This window comes from Aotus nancymaae, unplaced genomic scaffold (assembly GCF_030222135.1).
Source record: "Aotus nancymaae isolate 86718 unplaced genomic scaffold, 86718_ANA_hifiasm-v0.15.2.pri h1tg000021l, whole genome shotgun sequence".
NCBI classification, from domain to species: domain Eukaryota; kingdom Metazoa; phylum Chordata; class Mammalia; order Primates; family Aotidae; genus Aotus; species Aotus nancymaae.
This window is the reverse complement of record NW_026988433.1, coordinates 10,214,432-10,237,711: the sequence shown is the minus strand read 5'-3', so window position 1 is coordinate 10,237,711 and position 23,280 is coordinate 10,214,432. Positions and strand designations below refer to the sequence as shown.

The 23,280-nt window shown below is 59.1% G+C and overlaps 1 protein-coding gene across 6 annotated transcripts in view; it reads left to right on the top strand.

Moving 5' to 3' along the window:
• The window catches only part of HIP1R (huntingtin interacting protein 1 related), a 28,028-nt gene extending 6,891 nt beyond the window's left edge, over window positions 1-21,137 (top strand). For 4 of the 6 annotated variants that reach the window (XM_012447152.2, XM_021669932.2, XM_064379633.1 and 1 more), the window contains 31 exons: window positions 6,850-6,913; window positions 7,232-7,374; window positions 7,558-7,614; window positions 8,994-9,074; window positions 9,476-9,552; window positions 9,877-9,938; window positions 12,362-12,502; window positions 13,195-13,252; window positions 13,342-13,417; window positions 13,545-13,685; window positions 13,808-13,869; window positions 14,080-14,152; window positions 14,230-14,413; window positions 14,506-14,594; window positions 14,682-14,798; window positions 14,875-14,976; window positions 15,267-15,461; window positions 16,331-16,478; window positions 16,564-16,650; window positions 17,037-17,144; window positions 17,255-17,391; window positions 17,666-17,776; window positions 17,978-18,036; window positions 18,261-18,291; window positions 18,365-18,427; window positions 18,640-18,740; window positions 18,894-18,999; window positions 19,147-19,270; window positions 19,352-19,413; window positions 19,533-19,739; window positions 20,318-21,137. In XM_012447152.2, coding sequence (XP_012302575.2) covers window positions 6,850-6,913; window positions 7,232-7,374; window positions 7,558-7,614; window positions 8,994-9,074; window positions 9,476-9,552; window positions 9,877-9,938; window positions 12,362-12,502; window positions 13,195-13,252; window positions 13,342-13,417; window positions 13,545-13,685; window positions 13,808-13,869; window positions 14,080-14,152; window positions 14,230-14,413; window positions 14,506-14,594; window positions 14,682-14,798; window positions 14,875-14,976; window positions 15,267-15,461; window positions 16,331-16,478; window positions 16,564-16,650; window positions 17,037-17,144; window positions 17,255-17,391; window positions 17,666-17,776; window positions 17,978-18,036; window positions 18,261-18,291; window positions 18,365-18,427; window positions 18,640-18,740; window positions 18,894-18,999; window positions 19,147-19,270; window positions 19,352-19,413; window positions 19,533-19,739; window positions 20,318-20,377 — 3,126 coding nt within the window. In that variant the 3' untranslated portion in view covers window positions 20,378-21,137. Of the gene's footprint in view, window positions 1-6,849; window positions 6,914-7,231; window positions 7,375-7,557; window positions 7,615-8,993; window positions 9,075-9,475; window positions 9,553-9,876; window positions 9,939-12,361; window positions 12,503-13,194; window positions 13,253-13,341; window positions 13,418-13,544; window positions 13,686-13,807; window positions 13,870-14,079; window positions 14,153-14,229; window positions 14,414-14,505; window positions 14,595-14,681; window positions 14,799-14,874; window positions 14,977-15,266; window positions 15,462-16,330; window positions 16,479-16,563; window positions 16,651-17,036; window positions 17,145-17,254; window positions 17,392-17,665; window positions 17,777-17,952; window positions 18,037-18,260; window positions 18,292-18,364; window positions 18,428-18,639; window positions 18,741-18,893; window positions 19,000-19,146; window positions 19,271-19,351; window positions 19,414-19,532; window positions 19,740-19,944 lie in introns of those variants that run through there. The other 2 variants (XM_021669933.2, XM_021669934.2) reach the window with 2 other exon arrangements.
• Window positions 21,138-23,280: the final 2,143 nt, after the last annotated feature.

Genomic DNA, 23,280 nt, shown 5'->3' with positions numbered 1-23,280 from the left:
ATTATTTACACTGCTTCCCCATCTGCCCTGACATGCTGTGGCTGGCCCGGCAGAGCGGGAGGAAGCAGACAGACGTGGGGTGGGCGCATGTGAAGACCAGGCTCACCTGAGAAGTGGGAATGTGTCAGCACCTCACCGAGCTCCCTGAGCAACTGCTCAGACCTGCACCAGCCACCTACCCTGGGGTCCTCAGGCTGGGCTTCGTGAGTGGCTGGATGAGTGGATGCCCAGGGGCCGGCGGTCTCCCTTCTTTGATGCTGTCCTCTTGCTGAGGCCTGAACGGCTCATGGCTATCCACTAGGGAATGACTGAGCCCTGGAGAAAAGTTTAGTTGGGGTGGGATTATTTTTTCTCTTGCTAAAATAAACATGATCCTCAAACTGCAGTAGGTTTGTCTCCCTGGGGGTGACTCAACCCCCTGGCTTTGGGACAGACGGGTTTGTGGAGTGATGTCACCAGGGCCCAGAACAACAAAACTGCACAAGCTGGCTGCCTGTCACTTCCAGAGCCAGCCTGGTAGAGGGGTGACGCAGGAACAGTCCTCCTACACCTGGGTGTTACCCACACAGCCTGGGGCAGAGGTGGCAGGGGGTCAGCCTACAACATTGTAACCAGCGTCCTGGGGAACCTGGGCTCTCATGCCCCTCTTCGGTGCTTTCCTAAATGATGAAATGACAGAGAGGCCAGGACCAAGTAGGCCTGAGTTCGAGTGAGGGGAGATACAGGTGAAGTAGAGCGGAGCAGTTGCCCCTGACTTCCTGTCTGCCGGAGCTGACCCAGCTGTACACCTCGCTGCTTTGCATGTGGCCATATCCTGGCCTCCTCAGCTACAGAAACCCTGTGTTTGCTCTCATCAATGGCCTTTGAGGGGGCAAATGCATTTGAATGAACTCTCTCTGTCCTTCACCCAACTCTTTGGAAATGCTAAAGCAAAATAACCCACCACTCTGCCAGCATCCAGTGCCCCAGCTCTCTGAAGAACGTTCTCGTCCCTGCCAAGTGCCGCTGTTAGGCGTCATGATAACAGCACAAGGAGGCTTACGTCTGATTCATTTCAGGGTTGATTTTAAAAATAGAAATTGTTTTATAGTTACTTTTACTATGCAGCTCTAGTGGATAAATTATTAGCTGGAGGAGGAGACTCACTGCCCTGAAGTCGTCCAGTACTTGTGTTTGAAAGAGCTCTTGTTCCTTCGAGTGTTCACCCTTCCATTCGCCCAATGGGGATTTGCTGACAGCCAGATGTTGGTTTAGGCCTGGAGAGAGAACAGGAAGGATGTCCCAGTATTCAGGGGGTGGAGGTGGGGACAGTCTAGTTTGTGGACAGACAACTCTGGAGCCTCCTGGGCCACAGGCTGCTGTGGGATTGGCGTGGGGTGTGGCCACTGCCTGAAGCCTCCCAGCTCATTTGCCTGGCTTTGCTGACAGTGTTCATTCCTGAGATCTGTTTCCGTCTGGAGTCCACATCAGGCCTGGGCCAGGAGCCTCTCAGGAGTGTCACCTGCCTCACCCTGATCTCCCCTCTCCTGAAACAGCATTCACTGAGATGCTTACTGGGGTGTGCCCCATGAGTCTCAGCTCTGGGCAGCTCATGAGCCAGCAGGCCCTATCTGGCCTGATTGTTCCTGGAAGCAGGGCAGGTATATCCTGAGGGCTTGGGCTCCCCTGGCCACCGGACTGAGCTGCAGGCCACAGCCCAGAGGCAGATGCCCTTGCCCCAAGGGATGGGGGCAGGGGGAGGCCCCTTGGCTCTGCCAGCCCCAAGGCCTTTGTTACCCGGGATTTGAACTACTGCTGACCCAGAGCCCACTCCCAATTTGGAGGCATGTTAGAGGCCCTTGGGGAGCGCAATTCCTGTGGTGGGACAATAAGGATGTCTACGTTGACACTTCTCCTGCACCCAGCCCTACCCCTGCCCCCAGAACTGTGAAGGCCATGCAGCCCAGGGCCACCTGGGAGGGGCCTCGGGGTCCATCTTCGACCCGCAGACTGCCGTGGGTCCTGCCCACTCTTAGTAGCTGGGGGTCCTCGGGCAGTGTTCGGGCCTCCCTCCTGCTGCAGGTTTAACTCTGGAGGGTTATGTGAGGACTGAGTCAACATGGAAGGTGCTCAGAACAGTGCCCAGCATGCAGCAGGTGCTCAGCCATGTTTATTATTTATGACCTTGGGCAGGTGGTTAACCTCCTTCAGCTCAATGTCCTCCTTCGTCCGCCTGCTCCGAGGTTCCTTATGAGCATGAATGAGGTAACACCGGAACAGTGCTCTCTGCTCAGGGCTCAGCACAAGGCTGAGCTCAATAAAAATGACTTTATTAATAGGTTATTGAGAACTGTCTGCTGGCCTTACGGCATAGAGTATGTTCTTACCCACTTGGTGATGCCAGTGATCCTGAGTGTATTTGCAGAGCCTCATCTGCACCCTGGGCCCCTGGGTACTCCTGAGCTTTCCCCACTCTCTGCCCTTAAAGGTCAGGCCCTTCCTGCTGCCGGCACTGGGCAGGATAATAGCAGACTCAGTTGTGAGCAGGTGGCTCCTGGGGTGTGGGTGTGGACTCCGAGGATTTTTCCAGACTGGAAAAGCTGCTGGGTCTGTGGAGGTAGGGAGGAGCTGACCTCACTCTGCCCGCTCTGCTGCCTCCGTGGACCCTCCAGCTCCCTTCCCCAGGGTGTCTCATGGCCGCCGTGGAACTCTCTATTATTGTTTTGTTTTGTTTGAGATGGAGTTTCGCTCTGTCGCCCAGGCTGGAGTGCAATGGCACGATCTCGGCTTACTGCAGCCTCTGCATCCCGGGTCCAAGCCATTCTTTGCCTCAGCTTCCTGAGTAGCTGGGATTACAGGCCCGTGCCACCACGCCTGGCTAATTTTTGTATTTTTAGTAGAGACAGTGTTTCACCATGTTGGCCAGCCCGGTCTCGAACTCCGGGCCTCAAGTGACTCACCCGCCTTGGTCTCCCAGAGTGCTGGGATTATAGGCAAGAATCACCACACCTGGCCTATTATTTTTATTTTACTTTTTAGAGACAGGGTCTCTGTCACCCAGGCTGGAGTGCAGTGGTGCTATCATGGCTCACTGCAGCCTGGAACTCCTAGACCCAAGCAATTCTCAGCCTTCCAAGTGTCAGAGGACTACAGCCGTGCACCACTACACCTGGCTGAGTTTTAGATTATTTTTGGTAGAGATGGGGTCTTGCGAGACTGGCCTTGAACTCCTGGGCTCAGGTGATCCTCCCACCTCAGCCTCCCAAAATGCTGGGATTACAGGTGTGCGTCACTGCGCCCGGTCCCCTGTCCCCCTCCATTATCGCCTCTGTCCTGCTTACTCCAGAGACTTCTCCAGTCAAATACCCCTCCCTGTTGTGCCCAGCAGTGGGAAGAACTGCATCCCCCTCCTCATGCTCTTGTGCTACACATTATCTCTGGCATCCCCTGCATAGCCCTGGCCCCACAGCCACTCACAGCTATGCAGAAACTGCTCTGCCAGGCTCTGCGTGAGGCCCCTTCTTCTTGGGAGCTGGATGGGAGCTGTGGGTGCTAAGTAGCGGACCGACCCCGGGTCAGTCCCATGTGTCCTTATGATCTTCCTTTCTCTAGCACTGGGCTTTTCCACCCTGACCTGAGGTCCATGATCAATCCCTTCCACTCCTCAAAGGCTGTGCTCCCCTGAAGGGGTATCTCTGTGGCAGCTGACCTCTTGCCTCTGGCCTGTGTCAGAGCTGCTGGGATTGTTCTGGCGCACGGGGCACAAATGCAGGCTGGAGAGAACCCAGGGATGGGCCTGGGCAGCCCTCTCCCTCCCATGGTACTCTGCAGTTTCCCCACCTTCAAAAGGGGGAGAACCACGTTCATCCAACTTGGCAGGTATGACGATGGCATGCTGAGAACCTTGGGACCCAGAACCAAGTATTGCTGGCAGTTGGACCTGCCTCGGGACTGTAAGCCTCAGAGCAGAGCTGTGTCAGGGATGCCCGGTGTGGATTTCACCGGAGTGAGCCCAAGCACCCACACCACTGCGGCCCCCTCAGACCCCTAGAGCCACTTTGTCAAGGGAGGGCCAGCAGCAGGCAGGCAGGGCAGTAGGTGGGACATCACTGGGACCTGTCCAGGCTTCTCCTGGGCCAGGGCTTAGCTGCTACCGCCTGGTCAGAGCCGAGGCCCACAGAGCAGCCACAGACTCCCACTGTGCAAGCACTGTGCCTCCTTGTGTGGCGCCCCAAGCCCGGTGCACACATCTGCCCGCCTTAGACACAACGGGGCTGTGTTTCCAGAGCCAGCCGGCACCCTGCCCAGGCGGGCCCTGCTGCCACGGATCCTGTCCCCTGCCGCCAGTGCAGGGAGCAGGCAGCACTGAGGCCCAGGCGCACAGCAGACCATGCCCCATGCCGTGTGCCCAAGACATGCCCCGTCACACTGCATTCCCGAGTCTCTCTCCTGCCATGAAAGCCATTTGTGTGCCAGGCACTGTTGAGGAGCTGGGGTTCAGCAGCGCCCATAGGCTGATCTTCCCCTCATGTTGCTGACTGCTGGGTGAGGGGAGAGGGTGATAAATAAGGAAACACGCCCCTGTCTGAGGGCGCCTGGTCCTCAGAGACCGTCAGTCCAGGAGGTGCAGATTTCAGCAGGGTGGCCGCAGGAGGGTATAAGGGTGCCAGGTGCGGGGAGCTGGAGCTCTGCTGCGTGGGCATCTGGAGCCTAGGGCTACGGAGTGGCTGCACCTTGGCCTCACTATGTCTTTCCTTGCAAAGAGGAGAGGGTGGCCCATTCCCTCAGAATGTGTTCTCTGCTTCCAGGGTCCATATCTCAGCCCCGTCCTGGGGTTTCCTCATATCAGAAGAAACCCCACATCTCTGCGTCCACAGCCTCTCCCGCCAGGTCTGCGTGAGTCACTTCGGCTCCACCCTTCCTGCCAGGAACCTTCCGAACCAGGTGGCAGCTCAGGTGTCAGCAGCTGGGGATGGGGTTACACAGCCTGGAGACAGACACGCCTGGCTTGTGACAGACAGCTGCTTGCCTGGCTGCTTGGGGATGAGCTGAGCAAAGTCACAGCCCCTGCCTCCTGCCCCAGGAGCCCCTCCCCACGGAAGGAGCTGCCTGGGGGCTGTTCAGTCACTAGGGACACAGGTCGTGGAGTCACACAGACCTGACTTTGAACCCTGCCTTTGTCCTAATTAGCTGTACAGACAAGTATATAAGCGTTCTGTGCCTCAGTTTCCTCACCAGGAAAATGAGATCATTACCACTTCCCTGGGCTATTGCTAGGAGGCGAGTGCCCCATGCCTGGCAGGGACTGGGCACTCAGGATCTTTACCGTCATTGCTTCTGTCATGGGAAGTGTTCCGCCTCGGTGGGGGCGTGACACAGCCACGGCTTCTCACAGTCGGTGGATGCGTTTGTTCAAGGAAGGAGCTGAGGGCTGGGAGTGAGTGGCTGGGCGGCCCTCAGGTCAGGCCCCCCAGAGCCTGTGTGCTTTTCCTCAAGTCCTGGTTCCTTGAGGTGGGACTGCAGCTCCTCCCCGACTACAGGGAGCAGGGCTCAGGACGCCTGCCTGGGAGGGTCCAGTACAATGGGCCCTGTGTATGAAGGGGGGCCAGCACCGCACTAGGGGCCGGGGGCGGCCCAGAGGCTGCCTGGCCCAGCCCCCTAGGCCCCATCTGAGGGTCCCACCAGGAAGGGCCCCTCAGCTCCCTGGGCTGGCTTTTCTCACAGAGGAAATTCCATAGTAGACCCTAACTGGATGTCCACTGCTCAGGTGCTGGGTGCGAGAACACAGTGGCGTCCAGGGAAAAGACACAGGAGCGCTGCACTGCCCTGGGAGCCAGCTCCCTGCCCTGCAAGGCCTGCCTGCCTCAGACCAGCCTGTGGCTTGGGCCCGGCTGCTCTTGCTGAGGCTGGGGGCTGGGGAGAATGGCTGGCCTGGAGCTGCATGTCCCATCTTGGTGTCTGCATCTGTCGAGGTCCTGTCCCTCCTGCCCATGGCCTGGGTAGCTCTTCTCGGTCCACAAACATTGGTGGTGGGGGAAGAGGCTTAGCAGACCTGTTCCCACTTGAGGAACCCCACGGAGCCAGGGCCGGGTGGTAGCGATGGTACCACCATGAGCCTTCCTCCAGAGCACAGTCATGTCCAGGAAGCCTTCTCGAAAAGGAGGCAGTAGCTGGGGGTGGGGGAGGGATGCTGAGGTTCTGGCCTTGGTTGAATGAGAGGGTCTCACTTGGGCAGCTCCACGTGACAGCTGCAGACCCCACTCCTGCCTTCCTCTGCCCCTGGCTGGGCTGCAGGTGGCAGCAGGAGCTTGACACAGTTTGACAGGGCAGGTCCCCACCCAAGAGAGAGGCAGCATATGGGGCAGTGGGCCACAGGCCCTGAGCTCCGCCTAGGTTTCATGGGAATGCCTCCCGAGAGAGGGGGATGATGTGACGTGGACTGTTTGTGGGGTGCCGCAAAGGCCAGGTGGGCCCCAGCCTGGGGCTCCAGTCTCAGGCGCTTTTCCCCGAGGGGAAAGTGGGCCGGAAGACACCACATTGGGTCATGACCTGGGGCTCAGGGCACCGCATCTGCCAGGAGAGCCAAGTCATGCATGTTTTGGGCAGGGTGGCCTCCTGGAGCCACAGCCCAGCTTCGGTCCTTGTCCCCTGACCCCTGGAGCTCTTGGTGTTCACTGTAGTCCCACAATACCAGTCGGGCACACCAAAGCCTTCAGAGGCTTAGGCCGAGGGGCTCCTGCCTCCCCCATCGCTCTGCTGGCCTGGAACCCAGGCAGAATCCTGTTTGGTGCTACACTTTTCTCCCTTGGGGTGGTGTCTCCTGGGGTGGCTGCCTGGGGGCTCTGAACACTGCTCCTTTGTCCCTCACAGGCCATCAGCATCAGCAAAGCCATCAACACCCAGGAGGCCCCTGTGAAGGAGAAGCATGCCCGGCGTATCCTTGGCCAGCTCCTGGGCCCAGGAGTCGGGTGTGGATGTGGGAGTAGCGTGGCGCTGCAGGTGGCCTGTGGTCACAAGGTCCCTCGCTGAACCCGGGAAGTAGGGTCCTGTGTGGCTTGTGTCATCACAGAAAATGCCCCCATTGGGCCTAGTTAAGGTCCCCTTGGCTGGACACTGGCGCTCTGGGCTGATGGGCACGTGATCGGGGGCTGGCCCTCTCTGGGCGGCTCTGGCCTCTCCCAGCTGTGTTTGCCGCGCCCCTGAACTCCCCACACTCTAGTCTCTGCTTCCGCACTTGGCCTTGACATTGCAGGCATCATCCTGGGCACACACCACGAGAAGGGTGCCTTCACTTTCTGGTCTTACGCTATCGGGCTGCCGCTGCCCAGCAGCTCCATCCTCAGTTGGAAGTTCTGCCATGTCCTCCACAAGGTCCTTCGAGATGGGCATCCCAATGTGAGTGGCAGCTGTCCCCTCTACTCCCCGAGGTGGGGCACTGTCCCGCTGACATGTGGGCTCCATCCCTGTTCCTGTCCCCTAGCTGTGGGCTGTTCCTCCCGCTCGGTGGGGAGTATGTGTCTCAGGGCCCTACCCTGGGGCTCTGGACCCTCACCCTCTCCCCCGTTCCCTGTGCTGCAGGTGCTGCATGACTGCCAGCGGTACCGCAGCAACATCCGGGAGATTGGTGACCTGTGGGTAGGTCCAGCCCAGTCCAGGCCCTGCCTGGCGTTCGGGGGTTTCCTGAGCATTCAGGGCTAAGCAAAGGGCAGTTCCGGTGCCTGGGTTTTCCCAGGGGCGACAGTGGGAGGGGCAGCAGTGGGGCCTGCTCGGGGAGATGCTGCCTGCCTTTGAAGGCCTGGCCTAAGGCGCTCCACACACATAACCCGTGGGCCCTCCAGCTCTGAAGCCACTGGGCCCTTTAGTCCTCACAAGTTGGGCAGTATGGCAACACCACAGCCCGGGCACCTCAGTGGTGGTTAGAGAGCCCGTAGTGGGGCACAGGCTCCTGGGCTCCCCCAGACCTGCTGCTAAAGAAACAGGACCAGCTGGGCATGGTGGCTCACGCCTATAATCCCAGCACTTTGGGAGGCCGAGGTGGGCGGATCACGAGGTCAAGAGATCGAGACCATCCTGGCCAACATGGTGAAACCCCGTCTCTACTAAAAAGTACAAAAAATTAGCCAGGCGTGGTGGTGCTTGCCTGTGGTCCCAGCTACTTGGGAGGCTGAGGCAGGAGAATTGCTTGAAACTGGAAAACAGAAGTTGCAGTGAGCTGGGATTGAGCCACTGCACACTCCAGACTGGCAATAGCGTGAGATGCTGTCTCAAAAAAAAAAAAAGGAAAAAAAAGTAGTTATTTAAACAACAAAAAAAAAATCAGGACTGGAGGTCTGCGTTTTGAGCACACTTGCCAGATGACTCTTAGATGCAGTAAGGCCTGAGAGCCCTGGAGGACCTGTGTTCTGGATGAGCTGCAAGACCTCAGGAGTTAGAGGTGTCCCGGTGGGCAGAGGGCCTCGGCCTGGTTCTCTCTGGAGCACTGCAGGGCGCTCGTCTGCCCTGGGCAGCAGGGTCACAGGAGCAGGCCAGGCCCTGGAACGGGAACCCACAGGGAGGCCTGACTGAGGTGTCAACCCAACCCAGAACCACTGCACTGACTCACGTCCCTTGAAATGAGGAAAACATTGCCCATGGTGCCATCTGCAGATGCAGGCCCAGCTGGCCTGGTCTCAGGGGCCATGGGGCTGGAGGAGGGAGCAGGGAGGATGTGTCCAGGCACCCGTCGGGATGTGCCTCTGCCAGCACCAGCACTTTAATAAAGCGTCCCCGCTCAGAATTGGCCTGCTGCCCTGGACAAAGAGCTCTCTTCTCACAAGAGTTTCTTTGGCAAGAATGACAAGGAGGAAGCTTAAGGGAGAAAGCTAGAGACAGAGAGGGAGGTTGGTGGAGGCCGGGAGGAAACGTTTGTTGAATGAAGAAGTGCCCAGTGGCGGGTCACTCTCATGCCCAGGTCCTTTAGGACTCTTGGCCGTGTTCCGGAGCAGTGGTCCCTTACCCTGGCTGTCTTCCCACAGGGACATCTGCATGACCGGTACGGACAGCTGGTGAATGTCTACACCAAGCTGCTGCTGACCAAGATCTCCTTTCACCTCAAGGTGCTTTCCCTGGGGGAGTCATGGGGCTGAGGGATCCGTGGGCTTCTCCCACTGTGACATCATGGCACATGTTGGGACATCAAGGGTGGGATCTGTCCTATCCGTGAGTCTTTCCACTAACCTTCTTGTTTTGACTGTGACTAAAGCGGAGACAGGGAGGCCAGGGCGTCCTGAAGCTCCCAGAACACTTCAGGCATTTCCGTGGACATGGGCACGGGCCTCCCCAGTCCTGGGCTTCCTCAGTCTCTGCTGTCCTGGCTGGGTGCTCCCCTCCTCCCAGCCCCCTCCACTGCCCTCTGCCACCTATGTGGACCACAGCCTGGGGCTGCCAGGAGCAGGGCCTAGGGACCCAGCATGGGGCCCCTGGTTCAGTGGCAGCTGGGTGGGGGTTCTCTCTACAGCACCCCCAGTTTCCTGCGGGCCTGGAGGTGACAGATGAGGTGTTGGAGAAGGCAGCTGGGACCGACGTCAACAACATGTGAGTCACTCCGCATGGCTACCCGGCACTTCCCCTTGGCTTCTCCACTTCTTCCTACCGGGTTTCACACCCAGGCGTCTGCAGGGGACCGTGGGCTTGAAGAATGAGGCGGTGGCCTTATTGGTTGATGCCCATGCTCCCAGGGAACAGAGGTTGAAGTTAAAGGGGTGGGGTGTACTTGAAGGACTTGTCCTGGCAGAGGCGCGCCGACACCAGAGCCACGGTGTCTGCAGTGCCCCTATCCGCACTCTCCACTGGCTGGTCTCAGGACAAGTTGGCGGGCCCACCCACCCTTTTCATCCCTCCCCCACTTCTCTTCCGTAGCTTCCAGCTCACTGTGGAGATGTTTGATTACATGGATTGTGAGCTGAAGCTTTCTGAATCAGGTGAGCCATCCAGAGTGGGGATATGGGGGTCTGAGTATATTGCTAAGTCCCCAGAGATGGGACGAGAAGAAAGAGGACATTAGTGATCGAACCAACTTACTATGAAATGCCTCTGGCCAGGTGCGGTGGCTCACATCTGTAATCCCAGCACTTTGGGAGGCCGAGGCAGGCAGATCGCTTGAGGTCAGGGGTTCAAGACCAGCCTTGCCAACATGGTAAAACCTTATCTCTACTAAAAAAAAAATACCAAAATTAGCCTGGTGTGGTGGCACGACACCTGTAGTCCCAGCTACTCTGGAGGCTGAGGTAGGAGAATCGCTTGAACCTGGGAAGCAGAGGTTGCAGTGAGCCAAGATTATGCCACTATGCTCCAGGCTGGGCAACAGTGCGAGACTCAGTCTCAAAAGAAAACAAAAGAAATGCCCCTGCTCCTCCCGGGGTCCATGCACCTCCAGGGACAGGTAATGGGACCTCCTGGCACCTCCAAAGGTGGTGACCTCCAAAGGGATGGCCTCCTGGCACCTCCCTTTCACCCAGTGAACGTCAGTCCATCAGCCCTAAGACGGGGAGGGTGAGGTGGTGTGCACAGGAGCCACCTTGCCAGGTTCCTGCCCCAGCCTTGGGCCACCTGCAGAGCCCACTTGGAAGAGAGGTGGTTTCGGTCATCCTGCCCATTTTCTGCTCTAGAAAGCCTCTCAGTCATGTCAGACTTCCTAGCAGAGGAACCCGGCAGCTGCTGGACAGGAAATCTCAGAGAGCTCAGCTTCCAGGCTGGAGAAGTGATTGTTCTGGGTGGCAGCTTCAAAACAGCTCCTGGGTGACTCAGTGCTCTCCGTCAGAGGGCAAGAAGCAAACGCCTCCTTGAGGGAAACTGGGAATTAGAGGCAGTTTGGGCAGCCCCCGCCCTGAATCCCCAGGTCTGGCCTCTGCAGCTGGGCGAGCCTGATGGGCATTCAGTTCCAGTGGGTGAGAGGTAGGCTCAGAGTTGGACCCTTGTGCCTGGGAAAAGCCTGCTCAGGATCCAACATGAAGAGCAGGGGGCAGGTGTCCAAAGGTGTGGCCCCAGCTGTGCTTCAGGACAGAGCTACCAGGCTGTGTCCTGGTAGAGATGTGCTGAGCCTGAGCCTTTCAGCACGGAGGCCACCAGGCAGGAGCCAGGTGCCCTCGGCACGGGAGAAGGTCAGTGTGGGCAGGCGGTGGCCCCCACAAGGGGAGTGGAGAACACTCATAGGCACGCTTCCCACCTGGTGACTCTGGTGTCTTGATGAAGCACAAAGGAAGGTGTACCAACATCTGGAGAAACTCCCAGATCTGCAGAGGTGACAGGTGCAGGGGCTTCCCTGCCTTAGGGTCTGTAACAGCGAAGAAACAGAAACATCCTAAACACGCCTCAGTGGAGGCCTGGCTGCATCTCGCTGTCTGTGCACAGCAGAGAACGGAGGGCGGTGGTGAAGAGAGAGATGTGTCCGAATCTGTGATGACCGGGAAGGTGTAGAAAACATTGTGCCGTGTGAAATAAGCAGATTGCAGAACAGCATGTACATATGCGCTTAAGATCCAAAGCAGTACTTGATGTGTACTGTAATGTTTTACAAGGAAAACACACTTAGCATGACATGTAATTAAAAATTAATTTTTTTAAAAGGCAAGGGGCAGCACTTTGCGTCTTCCTTCTTGCCCCTCCCCACCCAGGCTCTCTCCTGTCACTGCAGAGGTTTGCAAGTGGTCCCACCACAGGCAAGGCAAGAGCAGGACCTGAGGGGCCGGGCACAGGTCTGTGCAGCGGGGGCCGCCTGGCCGCTCTCCCGTGCTGGCCGGCTGTCTGCTCTTTGTCATTCTTCTCTCTGCCCCAGAGAAGCTGCCAGCCAAGGAGGAGGCAGCCTCGTGTTTGTCCTTTGTCCCTTCCGCTTGGTAGTTCTGATACAAGGCCCCATTGTCAGGAGCAGGGGAAGGGGGTCCCAAGGGCAAGCAAGGTTTCAGGGTCACTTGAGGTTTGCAGAGCCAAGTCCTGACCCCACTGCCCTGTGACCTGGAAGAAGCCCTGCCTGTTCCACATCTGCAAAGTGAGGCATTTGGGGTACTCCATCGGGAGCCTCCTTCCAGCTCTAACATTCAGCACAGGTTTGAGGCCCGTGGGCATGGAGCTGTCCATCACCCTTGTCAGGCACCTTGTCTGGAAGCTCCTGCTGAACTGGGCTGGAGCTCCTTTGCCCTGACCTTGCTGTTGCCCTTGACCCCCTTCATAGGAGCATCTTGTCTGGACCTGGGGCAGCCACCAGCACATGAGGCTCCCGTCTTGGAGGCAGGGGGCACACTGGCGTGTGGGAGCTGGCCGAGGGCCCTGCTTTGAGGCTGGACCACCTCAGGCGGCTTGCCTGGCTCCCAAGGGCTCACGCTCTTCCTCCCACCCCTCTTCTGCACAGTTTTCCGGCAGCTCAACACGGCTATCGCTGTATCCCAGATGTCCTCAGGCCAGTGCCGCCTGGCCCCGCTCATCCAGGTCATCCAGGACTGCAGCCACCTCTACCACTACACGGTCAAGCTCCTGTTCAAGCTACACTCTTGTGAGTGGCCCGGGGTGGCTGTGTTTATGTGACTTAGACATTCACTGTCCAAAAGGAAAATTGAACATTAGAGATTTATTCATTTAAAAATAGTAGTAAACCCACCACCCATTAATAGAAATAACATACATTTTATGAAAAAAAATCACTCTTTTACCGAACAGAAAATTTAGTGAGGGGCGTAGTTTTCATTTTTACGACCCTGAGTGCCTGGCTTGGGCAAGACGGAGGCCCCACCTGCTCCCGGGTATCTCCCACCAGGCGCACCGGAGGTGTGAGCACAAAAAGGCAAAAGGTGTCTTGGGTGTTCAGGAGAGTTTTGATCTCACCAACCCCTTGAAAGGGTCTCGGTCCTCGACCACATTTTGAGAACCACTGTATTAGTGTCAGCCCGGGACGAATGTGTTTGGTGAAAGCGGCTTTCTAGTGCCCCTGAAGCCGGGTGTGGGTCAGGTGAGATGCGGCCGCATCACCGTCCTTTCATTCGCTGTTTGCTTCTCTAGCTCTGTCTGAACTGAGCCCTCCCACGGGGTCTCTCACAGGTCTCCCCCTCCAATGGGAGAGCAGGCCTGGCCCAGTCTCGGGTGATCCCTGATCTAGGACAGTTTGTAGCATGCAGAGGAACAAGGCAGGGCAGGTGATCCCCTGAGCAGTGTGCAGAGAAGTCCCGTTATACTTGTGCTACTCTCCAGGTCTCCCTGCGGACACCCTGCAAGGCCACAGGGACCGGTTCCATGAGCAGTTTCACAGGTACTGCCTGGGGTAGGGCCATGATTGAGGCCGGCGGGGGAGAGGCTCTGCGGCCCCGCCCTGAAGTTCCCACTGTCTTTCCCCTGCAGCCTCAGGAACTTCTTCCGCAGAGCCTCCGACATGCTGTACTTCAAGCGGCTCATCCAAATCCCCCGGCTGCCTGAGGTACCTCCCTCCAGAGCGCCCCTAGACTGCCACCGCTGGTCTCTGGGCCCTACACAGGCTCTGGAGATGGCAGAAGGAGAGCTTCCTGATGGGGGACAGCTGAACAGGTCCCACCTGCCGCCTGCAGGGACCCCCTAACTTCCTGCGGGCCTCAGCCCTGGCCGAGCACATCAAGCCGGTGGTGGTGATCCCTGAAGAGGCCCCGGAGGACGAGGAGCCGGAGAATCTCATTGAGATCAGCACGGGGCCCCCTGCAGGGGAGCCAGCGGTAAGCCACCTGTCTCCCCCAGCCCTCCAGCTGCAGCATGAGGCCAGCCCTCCCCTTGCCCACTGCCCAGCCTGCAGGGCACAGGTGAGTGGGGCAGGGGTCACTGTGTTTTGCTGTGGCAGGTGGTGGCTGACCTCTTCGATCAGACATTTGGACCTCCCAATGGCTCTGTCAAGGATGACAGGTGAGGGCCGAGAAGCCGACTGGGCTGGGGGTGGCTGGAACTGGCCTTGGCTGAGCTGTACTTGGAACTTTTGGTCTGGAAAGGCCATGGGTGGGGAACGTGAACCCATGAGGTGCCCAAATCCTGAATGGCCACTGAGGAGAAGACAAGTTCCTGTGCCCGGGTCTGTTGAGTTTTCTGGTTGACTTACCCCAGGACCTCTGTCCCCAGGGACCTCCAGATTGCGAGCTTGAAGAGAGAGGTGGAAACGCTCCGCTCTGAGCTGGAGAAGATCAAGCTGGAGGTGCCGGGGGTGGGGTTGGGTGGTGGCCGAGCCCCTCCCAGCCCAGGCAGGACCCCACATCACCCTTCCTCCCACAGGCCCAGCGGTACATCTCTCAGCTGAAAGGCCAGGTGAACGCACTGGAGGGCGAGCTGGAGGAGCAGCGGAAGCAGAAGCAGAAGGCCCTGGTGGACAATGAGCAGCTCCGCCACGAGCTGGCCCAGCTGAGGGCGGCCCAGCTGGAGGGCGAGCGGAGCCAGGGCCTGCGAGAGGAGGCTGAGAGTGTGTGGGGCCTCGGCCACAGGGGTCCAGGGGTGCATCCCTAGCCCTTGCCACCCCACACTGGGCGTCACTGCCTCTCCTTTTGCCCATAGGGAAGGCCAGTGCCACAGAGGTGCGCTACAACAAGCTGAAGGAGAAGCACAATGAGCTCGTCCACGTGCATGCGGAGCTGCTCAGGAAGGTAGGCTCGGCCTGTCCTCCATCGCGGCCAGTGGCAGGGCCTCTCGGGGACAGTGGCAGAGCATGAGTCCTTCCCCTGCCCGTGCAGAACGCAGACACAGCCAAGCAGCTGACAGTGACGCAGCAGAGCCAGGAGGAGGTGGCGCGGGTGAAGGAGCAGCTGGCCTTCCAGGTGGAGCAGGTGAAGCGAGAGTCAGAGTTGAAGGTATGTCCCCTGTGGCACAGGGCCCCGCCCCAGCATCCCCAGCCCACTGCCCCAGTGACATGCTGTTCTGTCCCAGCTGGAGGAGCAGAGTGACCAGCTGGAGAAGCTCAAGAGGGATCTGGAGGCCAAGGCCAGGGAGCTGGCCCACGTGCAGGAGGCCCTGAGCCACACAGAGCAGGTACTTCTGGCTTCGATGTGGGGGGTGGGGTTCTAGGGCCAGTCCTGGGCAGAAGTCAGGTCCCCTTTCCCATGAACGGACCATACCTGGGTGCCACTCACTGGTCCTGGGATGCAGCCCTCACCCAGACCCAGGGGCTACATGGGAGATAGGACCTACCTGGTCCTCAGGGAGCCCTGAGTCTGATGGGGGTGGTCACTAACCCCCACGCCCAGTCTGTAAGCATGGGGGCAGGGTGGATGTGGCCTGGGAGCCCTGTTCACATGCCCCGTGTCCATGTCCATCCACAGAGCCAGTCGGAGCTGAGCTCACGGCTGGACACCCTGAGTGCAGAGAAGGATGCGCTGAGTGGGGCCGTGCGGCAGCGGGAGGCAGATCTGCTGGCGGCCCAGAGCCTGGTGCGTGAGACGGAGGCGGCGCTCAGCCAGGAGCAACAGCGCAGCTCCCGGGAGCAGGGCGAGCTGCAGGGCCGGCTGGCGGAGAAGGTATGGCCTCCCCAGGCGCAGCAGCACCGCTGCGTTCACTGCTGGCAGCTAGTGATCTCTCCCGCCTGTCCTGGAGATTTCGCGTAAAGGGGATCATACACCACGCGTCCTTTTGTGTCCAGCTTCTTCAACTCAGATCATGTTTTCAAGGGTCCCCACATCGTAGCCCCTCACTCCTTTTGTGGTTGAACTATACTCCGCTGTGTGGACAGACCACATGGTGTTTATCTGCTCATCACTTGGTGGACGTTTGGGTTGCTTCCACTTTCTGGCTCTTGTGGGCGTTTGAGCACAGGTTTCTGCGTGAACATTTGCCGTCACTTTTGGGTAGATAGCTAACGTGCGTGGAAGCCAGTGGACCCGCTGGGTCTCATGGTGACTCTGTTAACTTGTTGAGGAACTGCCAGGCTGTTTTCCACAGTGGCTGCTCCATTTTACCTTCTACCAGCAATGCATGAATCTTCCAGTTTCTCCACACCCTTGCTAGTGCTGTTATTACTGTCTTTTGATTCTAGCCATCCTAGTGGGTGTGGAGTGGTTTCTCGTGGTTTTGATATGTGTTTCCCTGATGGCAAAGGGTGCTACAGTGCTACAGATCTTTTCACGAGCTCGCTGGCCATTTGTGTATCTTTGGAGAAATGTCTTTTAGATCCTTGAGCCCATGATTTAATTGGGTTATCTTTATTTTTGAGCTGTCCACCCTGGGAGGCCTCTCTCTAGAAATCTCCGCCACCCTCCCCCCCCAACCCCAGCACCCAGTGAGGGTCTTAGCTGGGCCCCAACTGGCTGCCTGTGGGTCGGTCCAGGGCTGGGGCACATTCCTGGTCTTGGGAGTGTCTCTAAGCTCCCCTCTTCGCCCCCATTGCCAGGAGTCTCAGGAGCAGGGGCTGCGGCAGAGGCTACTGGATGACCAGTTTGCGGTGCTGCGGGGCACTGCTGCCGAGGCTGCGGGCATCCTGCAGGATGCTGTGAGCAAGCTGGATGACCCCCTGTACCTGCGCTGCACCAGCTCCCCAGGTAGATGGGAGGGGCCCTGCCTCCTTCCCGTCCCCTAGCCCTGAGCAGCAGGCTGCAGGGGACTCACCCCTCCCTGTACGTGCAGACTACCTGGTGAGCAGGGCCCAGGAGGCCTTGGATGCCGTGAGCGCCCTGGAGGAGGGCCACGCCCAGTACCTGACCTCCTTGGTGGGTGAGTGCAGCCAGGGCAGGGTGGGGTCTGTGTCCCAGTTCCAGCACCCATGTCCACCTCTTGCCTTTCGGGAGGTTTACAGACAGCAGGCACCTCTCCAGGAAGCCAAGCAGATGCCCCCTGCCTACTCCCACCTAGGAACCCAGCCCTGCCCTGTGGGCAAACAGGCTTTTGTCTTTGGGGCTGGGGCGACCATGTGTCTGCAGCTGGCAGGGCACTGAAGGGCCCAGGGCCACACACACTGCTGTGTGGTTCCCACACCTTCTGGATGTTGTCTTGCCGAGCCCTCCTTTCCTCCTCCTGGGACAGCTGGCTGGCCACGATAGTCCCAGTGCTAGTGTCTCAGTGTCGTCCTCCCCCAACCTCGGCCCCACCCATCTGCACAGACGCTTCCGCCCTGGTAGCAGCCCTGACCCGCTTCTCCCACCTGGCTGCGGACACCATCGTCAATGGCGGTGCCACCTCCCACCTGGCCCCCACTGACCCTGCTGACCGTAAGTGGGTCCTGGGATGGCAGGTTCTGGTTGCCTCACTGGCTTGTCTCCCATGGGGTCTTTGTGGGGCCTGTGTGGGGGGCTCTACTCACGGCCCTTTCCCACCCCAGGCCTGATAGACACCTGCAGGGAGTGTGGGGCCCGGGCTCTGGAGCTCATGGGGCAACTGCAGGACCGGCAGGCTCTGCGGCACATCCAGGCCAGCCTGGTGCGGACTCCCCTGCAGGGCATCCTGCAGCTGGGCCAGGTGAGGCGCAGCTGAGTGTGGGTTTGGGGGCCTTGGGCCTGCCTCTGACCTCTGCACCCACCTCTGGGTTGGGCTGCACAGGTGTTTGTGCATGGAGCCTGCAGCCTCAGGACACAGGGTGGGGACCATGCACCCTCCTCAATCCCTCTGGCCCCCAACCTCCATCCCAGGCCCTGTCTGACTCCCATCCTCCGCAGGAACTGAATGCACCCTCCTCAATCCCTCTGGCCCCCAACCTCCATCCCAGGCCCTGTCTGACTCCCATCCTCCGCAGGAACTGAAACCTAAGAGCCTAGATGTGCGGCAGGAGGAGCTGGGGGCCATGGTGGACAAGGAGATGGCAGCCACGTCCGCAGCCATAGAAGATGCCGTGCGGAGGATTGAGGTGAGCACAGGACCTGAGGACTCCCCTCGTTCCTGTGGGGATTTGGGGTCTTCTGGCCCCAACTGGGCTGGGTACAGGCTGCACCCACTCCTGCTCTCAGCCTCCAGGCAGGAGAGCCGAGAGGGCTGGAGGCAGCCCTGGCTTTCCCAGGACCACAGTCCCCTCCTCCCCGCCAGCTCACGGCTCTGTCATTGGGTGCAGGACATGATGAACCAGGCGCGCCATGCCAGCTCAGGGGTGAAGCTGGAGGTGAATGAGAGGTGAGCCCCCTTTTGTCCCCCAGGCCCGGCCTGAGGCGGGCTCCCCATGGCCCCTGAGATTCTGTCCCCAACTGTTCCACTCACGGGAAAGGAAGGCCTGGGTCAGAGTAGACACGCCCTCCCCACCTGCTGAGCCCCACTGTGGCAAGGCCCACCCTGGTGTCATGTGGGCCGTCCTGCCGAACAGCAGCCAAGTCTCCCCTTCTCTCCTCTGCCTCCCCCAGGATCCTCAACTCCTGCACAGACCTGATGAAGGTGAGGGGCTGCAACCCTGGGGTGGGCTCTGCACCTGGAGGGCCACCAGTCACTGCTGTCTTGGTCTCGGCAGGCCATCCGGCTTCTGGTGATGACATCCACCAGCCTGCAGAAGGAGATCGTGGAGAGCGGCAGGGTAAGGGGCCCGCTGGCAGCTGGGCACAGTCCACGAGGGGCCTGACCCCCAGCCCAGGCCCACCTGGGCATGAGACCCCCACCCCCTACCACAGGAAGGCCTCAAGGACGCATCTTACAGCCAGAATGAGGGGAGAAGGGCCCCTGGGGACCCCTTTCCACCTTCGGCGTCCATGACTGGCACATCCTGCCCTGTTCTCTCGTCGCCACTAGGGGGCAGCCACGCAACAGGAATTTTACGCCAAGAATTCTCGCTGGACTGAAGGCCTCATCTCGGCCTCCAAGGCTGTGGGCTGGGGAGCCACACAGCTGGTGTAGGTTGCCCCAGGGGGGCGGGCAGGGTGCTGCTTTCTGCTAATGGGAGCAGTTTTTGGTTCAGCAGGGTGCTGGGAATAGAGGGGGTGTGGGGTGGCTCCAGCTGTCCATGGGGTCAGAGACCCTGGCCCTGACTGGCCCTCGCCCCTCAGGGAGGCGGCTGACAAGGTGGTACTTCACACGGGCAAGTATGAGGAGCTCATCGTCTGCTCCCATGAGATCGCGGCCAGCACGGCCCAACTGGTGGCGGCCTCCAAGGTGAGCCTGTGCACCAACAGTGACACGCTGGGCTCTGGGCTCGGCTTGGCCTGGGGCTCCTTAACTGTTGGCTGTGGCTGCCAAGCTCAGGGCTGCTGCTGCTCTGAGCTGGGAGACCTGGGCCCACCCTGACCCCTCACCCCTCAGGTGAAGGCCGACAAGAGCAGTCCCCACCTGAGCCGCCTGCAGGAATGCTCCCGCATGGTCAACGAGAGGGCTGCCAGCGTGGTGGCCTCCACCAAGTCAGGCCAGGAGCAGATTGAGGACAGAGGTGAGTGCCAGGCGCCGAGGGGAGCTGCCGGTTCCTGAGACTGAATACCCAGATGTTCACCTACTTGCCCTCTGGCCACAGACACCATGGACTTCTCTGGCCTGTCCCTCATCAAGCTGAAGAAGCAGGAGATGGAGACCCAGGTAGGTCCCCACGGCTGCCCCATGACCTCTGAGCTCATCCCTTGGGTGAAGCCTGGACCGGGAGAGGGCTCCGTGGGGAGGCTGCACTGGGCTGGGCTGAGCAGGCCATGCGGCTGCAGGTGCGTGTCCTGGAGCTGGAGAAGACGCTGGAGGCTGAACGCATGCGGCTGGGGGAGCTACGGAAGCAACACTACGTGCTGGCTGGGGCAGTGGGCAGCCCTGGAGAGGAGGCAGCCAGCCGGCCCAGCACTGCTCCCCGAAGTGTAGCCACCAAGAAACCGCCCCTGGCCCAGAAGCCCAGCGTGGCCCCCAGACAGGACCACCAGGTGCTGTGAGCACTCGGGTTGGGGGCGGTTCCTGGAGGGGAGCGTCATCCCTGGCCCCGAGCACATGGTGCACATCCCTGGAGAAGTCAGGAACCACTGATAAGCCCTCGTGACACAACACGCAGGGAGGGGCTGGCTCAAGGGAGAGATGGGGCCCCGGGAGCCTGGCCATCACCACTGAGCCCCTCACCTTTGACTCCTGCAGCTTGACAAAAAGGATGGTATCTACTCAGCTCAACTCGTGAACTACTAGGCCCCCCAGGGGTTCAGCAGGGCGGCTGGTAGACAGGCCTGGGCCTCTGCAGCTGCCCTGACAGGGCCGAGGGGCCTCGCCCTCCATCCGGGGCCCAAGCCTCCCACCCCACTGCCCAGACCAGTGTCCTCAAGGCCCCTGGCCCTTAGTGAGCCTGCAGGGGCCTGGGCCATGTGGGTGGTGCTTCTGGACGTCTCTATTTATCATCTGCAGAAGGAACTTTGGGGTGCAGCCAGGACCCAGTAGGCCTGAGCCTCAACTCTTCAGGAAATATAGAGAGCATTTTTAATATTCTGAGCTAGAGCTCTTCTTCCTACGTTTCTAGTCAGCACACTGGGAAACGGGGCCAGCGCGGGGCTCCCTGCTTTCTGGACTAAGAGCCTGAGGTCGTGGAAGGACGGAAGGTGCACAGCCCGTGCCAGCTGACGGGACTGGGGTCCACCATCCTGCCTGTGGCCTTCTTGGGCACTGATTCCACCAGGCCCTCCAGCTGCGAGGCCTCCGCAGACCAGGCTCTGGGTGGGCTGGAGGAATGTCACCCATTACTCCTCAGGCCTGGCCCTCAGGCCTCTGTGATGGGAGCCCCCAGGAGGTGGTCAGATGCTGGAAGTGGCCACTTTCTGGGGAGCAAGGTGAGACAGTGGCCCAGCCCTGCCTTAGCTCCTGGAGTTCCATTTCCTGCTGGAATCTGCAGCCACCCCCATTTCCTGTTTTCCATTCCCCTGTTCTGGCTGTGCCCCACTGCCCACCTGGGGGGTGTGGTCCAGCCCTTCGGAGAGTGGGACCTTGGCCCTAGGCCCTCCAGCTCAGCCAGAAACTCAGCTGCTGGACCAGGGCCCTCAGGGAGGGGCCCAGCAGCTAGAGCGAGCTTTGCCTGCCCATTGGATTTGAACAAATGTGTGTCCCTTGAGCCCGAGGGGAGTGGCAGGAGGGGTGGGACCAGGCTGGGAGGACAGACCAGCAGCTGCCATGCCCTCCTGCCCCCCAGCCCTTTAGCCATTCGCCCTGTGCTCTGGAAAGGCTACTAAATACTGGCCAAGGTCAGGAGGAGCAAAAATGAGCCAGAAGGGCCAGCCCCTTGGCTTTGTGTTAGCCTTTCCTCCTGTTGAAGTGTTCTGTTGGCAATAAAATGCACTTTGACTGTGTCACTGATGCCCCAGAGGGAGGGGTATGCCTGGCTCTTCAGTCCTCCAGGGACATGTGTTCCCTTGTCAGGCCCTGACCAGGTGCTGGGCTGGGGGGCCCCATCGTGTCTGCATTTAATCCTAGAGCACTCGGGACTGCAGAAAGACTCAGCATGGCTGTCACTGGCTGTGTGTGTCTGCCTTCCATCTCTGGGAGATTTATGGCCTCAAGGCCCTCCTGTTTACACAGGAGGTCAAGAGCTAGCTGCCTCCACAGAGGCCACCTCCACTCCCAGCCTCGATGCCCACAGCCTCCCTGGGGCTCCCAGCAGTTGCTGACCCCCTCCGCGTGTCTGAGACCATGCCTTAGTCAACAGTTCCTAAGTTAAGGTGGGGACCCTGACTCCCAGCTGGCCTGGACTTGAGCCATGGCCATACACAGCCTTTCCACTTGCCAGAAAACTGTAAGGGCGTTTAGTCCCTGGTGTGTGGCAGCCTCACTCAATCACCCACTTTCTGCAGAAGCACATGCCAGAGGGAAGGCTGAGGCAGGTGGGCTCACCCTGTCCTACCTCCTGCCAAGATGACTGGCATTTATGGAGAAACGGAACAGGGAAGGTCGGGGGGAGAAAAGGCCCCTTGGCTGGCTCCTGTACGGCCTCAGACGAGCCTCCCACCTGTGCCCAGGTCTCCTGGAGGATGAAATGGGGCCTTTTGGCTGGGGCTGTGTAGCCAGGGGTGCTGTGCCAGGTGGCTAGGACCATATGTGTGAAAGGGCTTTGCAAACTGACCATGAGGGCTGAGATGGACCCTGTTCCTGGGTCTTGTTTATATAGTGAGATGGCTTCAGAAAACACAAAAAGAACTGATTCTCCCCCAGATACAGACCAGTGAAAGTCAGCAGGCACTGACAACACTTGACTGATCATTCTTGCGTCCTCAATGACCAAACCTTTTTTTTTTTTTTTTCCCTTGGGGAAGACAGTCTTGCTCTGTTGCCCAGGTGGGAGTGCAGTGGCATTGACTCACTGCAACCTCTTCCCAGGTTCAAGCGATTCTCCCTCAGCCTCCCAAATAGCTGGGATTATAGGCGTGTGCCACTATTTTTTTGTTTTGTATTTTTAGTAGAAACACAGTTTTGCCATGTTGGCCAGGCTGGTCTCGAATTCCTGACCTCAAGTGATCCACCAAGTGTTGGGATTACAGGTCACTGCCCAGCTGAAACCTTTAACTGGAGAGGCCGCCTCACACATGCTGGGCTAGAAAGCAGGAGCCTGGGGTCTGGTCTTGCTCCCCTTCCCTTTTGGACCCGCCACTGCCCATCCCTCGTCATCCTTGTGAATGGGCCACACAGGGAGGAAAGGCTCCCACAAGCAAAGTTCATGAGTCACAAAACTCTGTAAAAAGTCCAGCATCCTCACTCGAGTGGACAACAGATTTGGCTGTAAGCTTCCTGGCAGCCACTGGGAAAAGAGAAACTATCACTTTTACTTTAAGGCAAACCGTTTTCTCAGGAAATGCTTCCCTCTTCCTCACAGAAAACCCACAGAAATTTCCGCTGCACATCCCCATAGACAATGATGTGCCAGAAATGGCAGCTTTTAGAGACAGCAACGGGAGCTTGCACTCATCTCAGTTCCTGAAGTCCCTCGCAGGGGCATCGTGACCCAGATACACAGCTTAGCTGCAGTGGTGAAGACGCAGGTACACACAGACACAGGCATACAGCTTGGCCAGTGTGGCAGGCACACGGGCATGGGCACACAGCGACGCGGGCACATAGCTCAGCCGGGGCAGCGCGCACACAGGGACACAGACATGCAGCTCAGCAGAGGCAGGGGGCACTCAGGGACGTGGGCATGCATCTCGGCCAGGGCAGCAGGCACATATCGATGCAGGCACATAGCCCAGCCGGGGCGGTGGGCACATGGTGGACACATAGACGCAGGCACACAGCTCAGCTGGGATGGAGAGCACAGGGTACAGTTCTGTAGCTCTCCAAGGAGGCAGGGCTGGCAGGATCCCCACCTCTCAGCCTAGAGAAGGAAGCAGCACCCACTGGGCTTTGTAGTGGGCAGAGGCAACTGCCTTCTTAAAACACCTGCTGGAAAGCCCCCAAAGCAAAATGTCAGAGCCGCTGGTTTCCTCACTAAAACCCACCAAA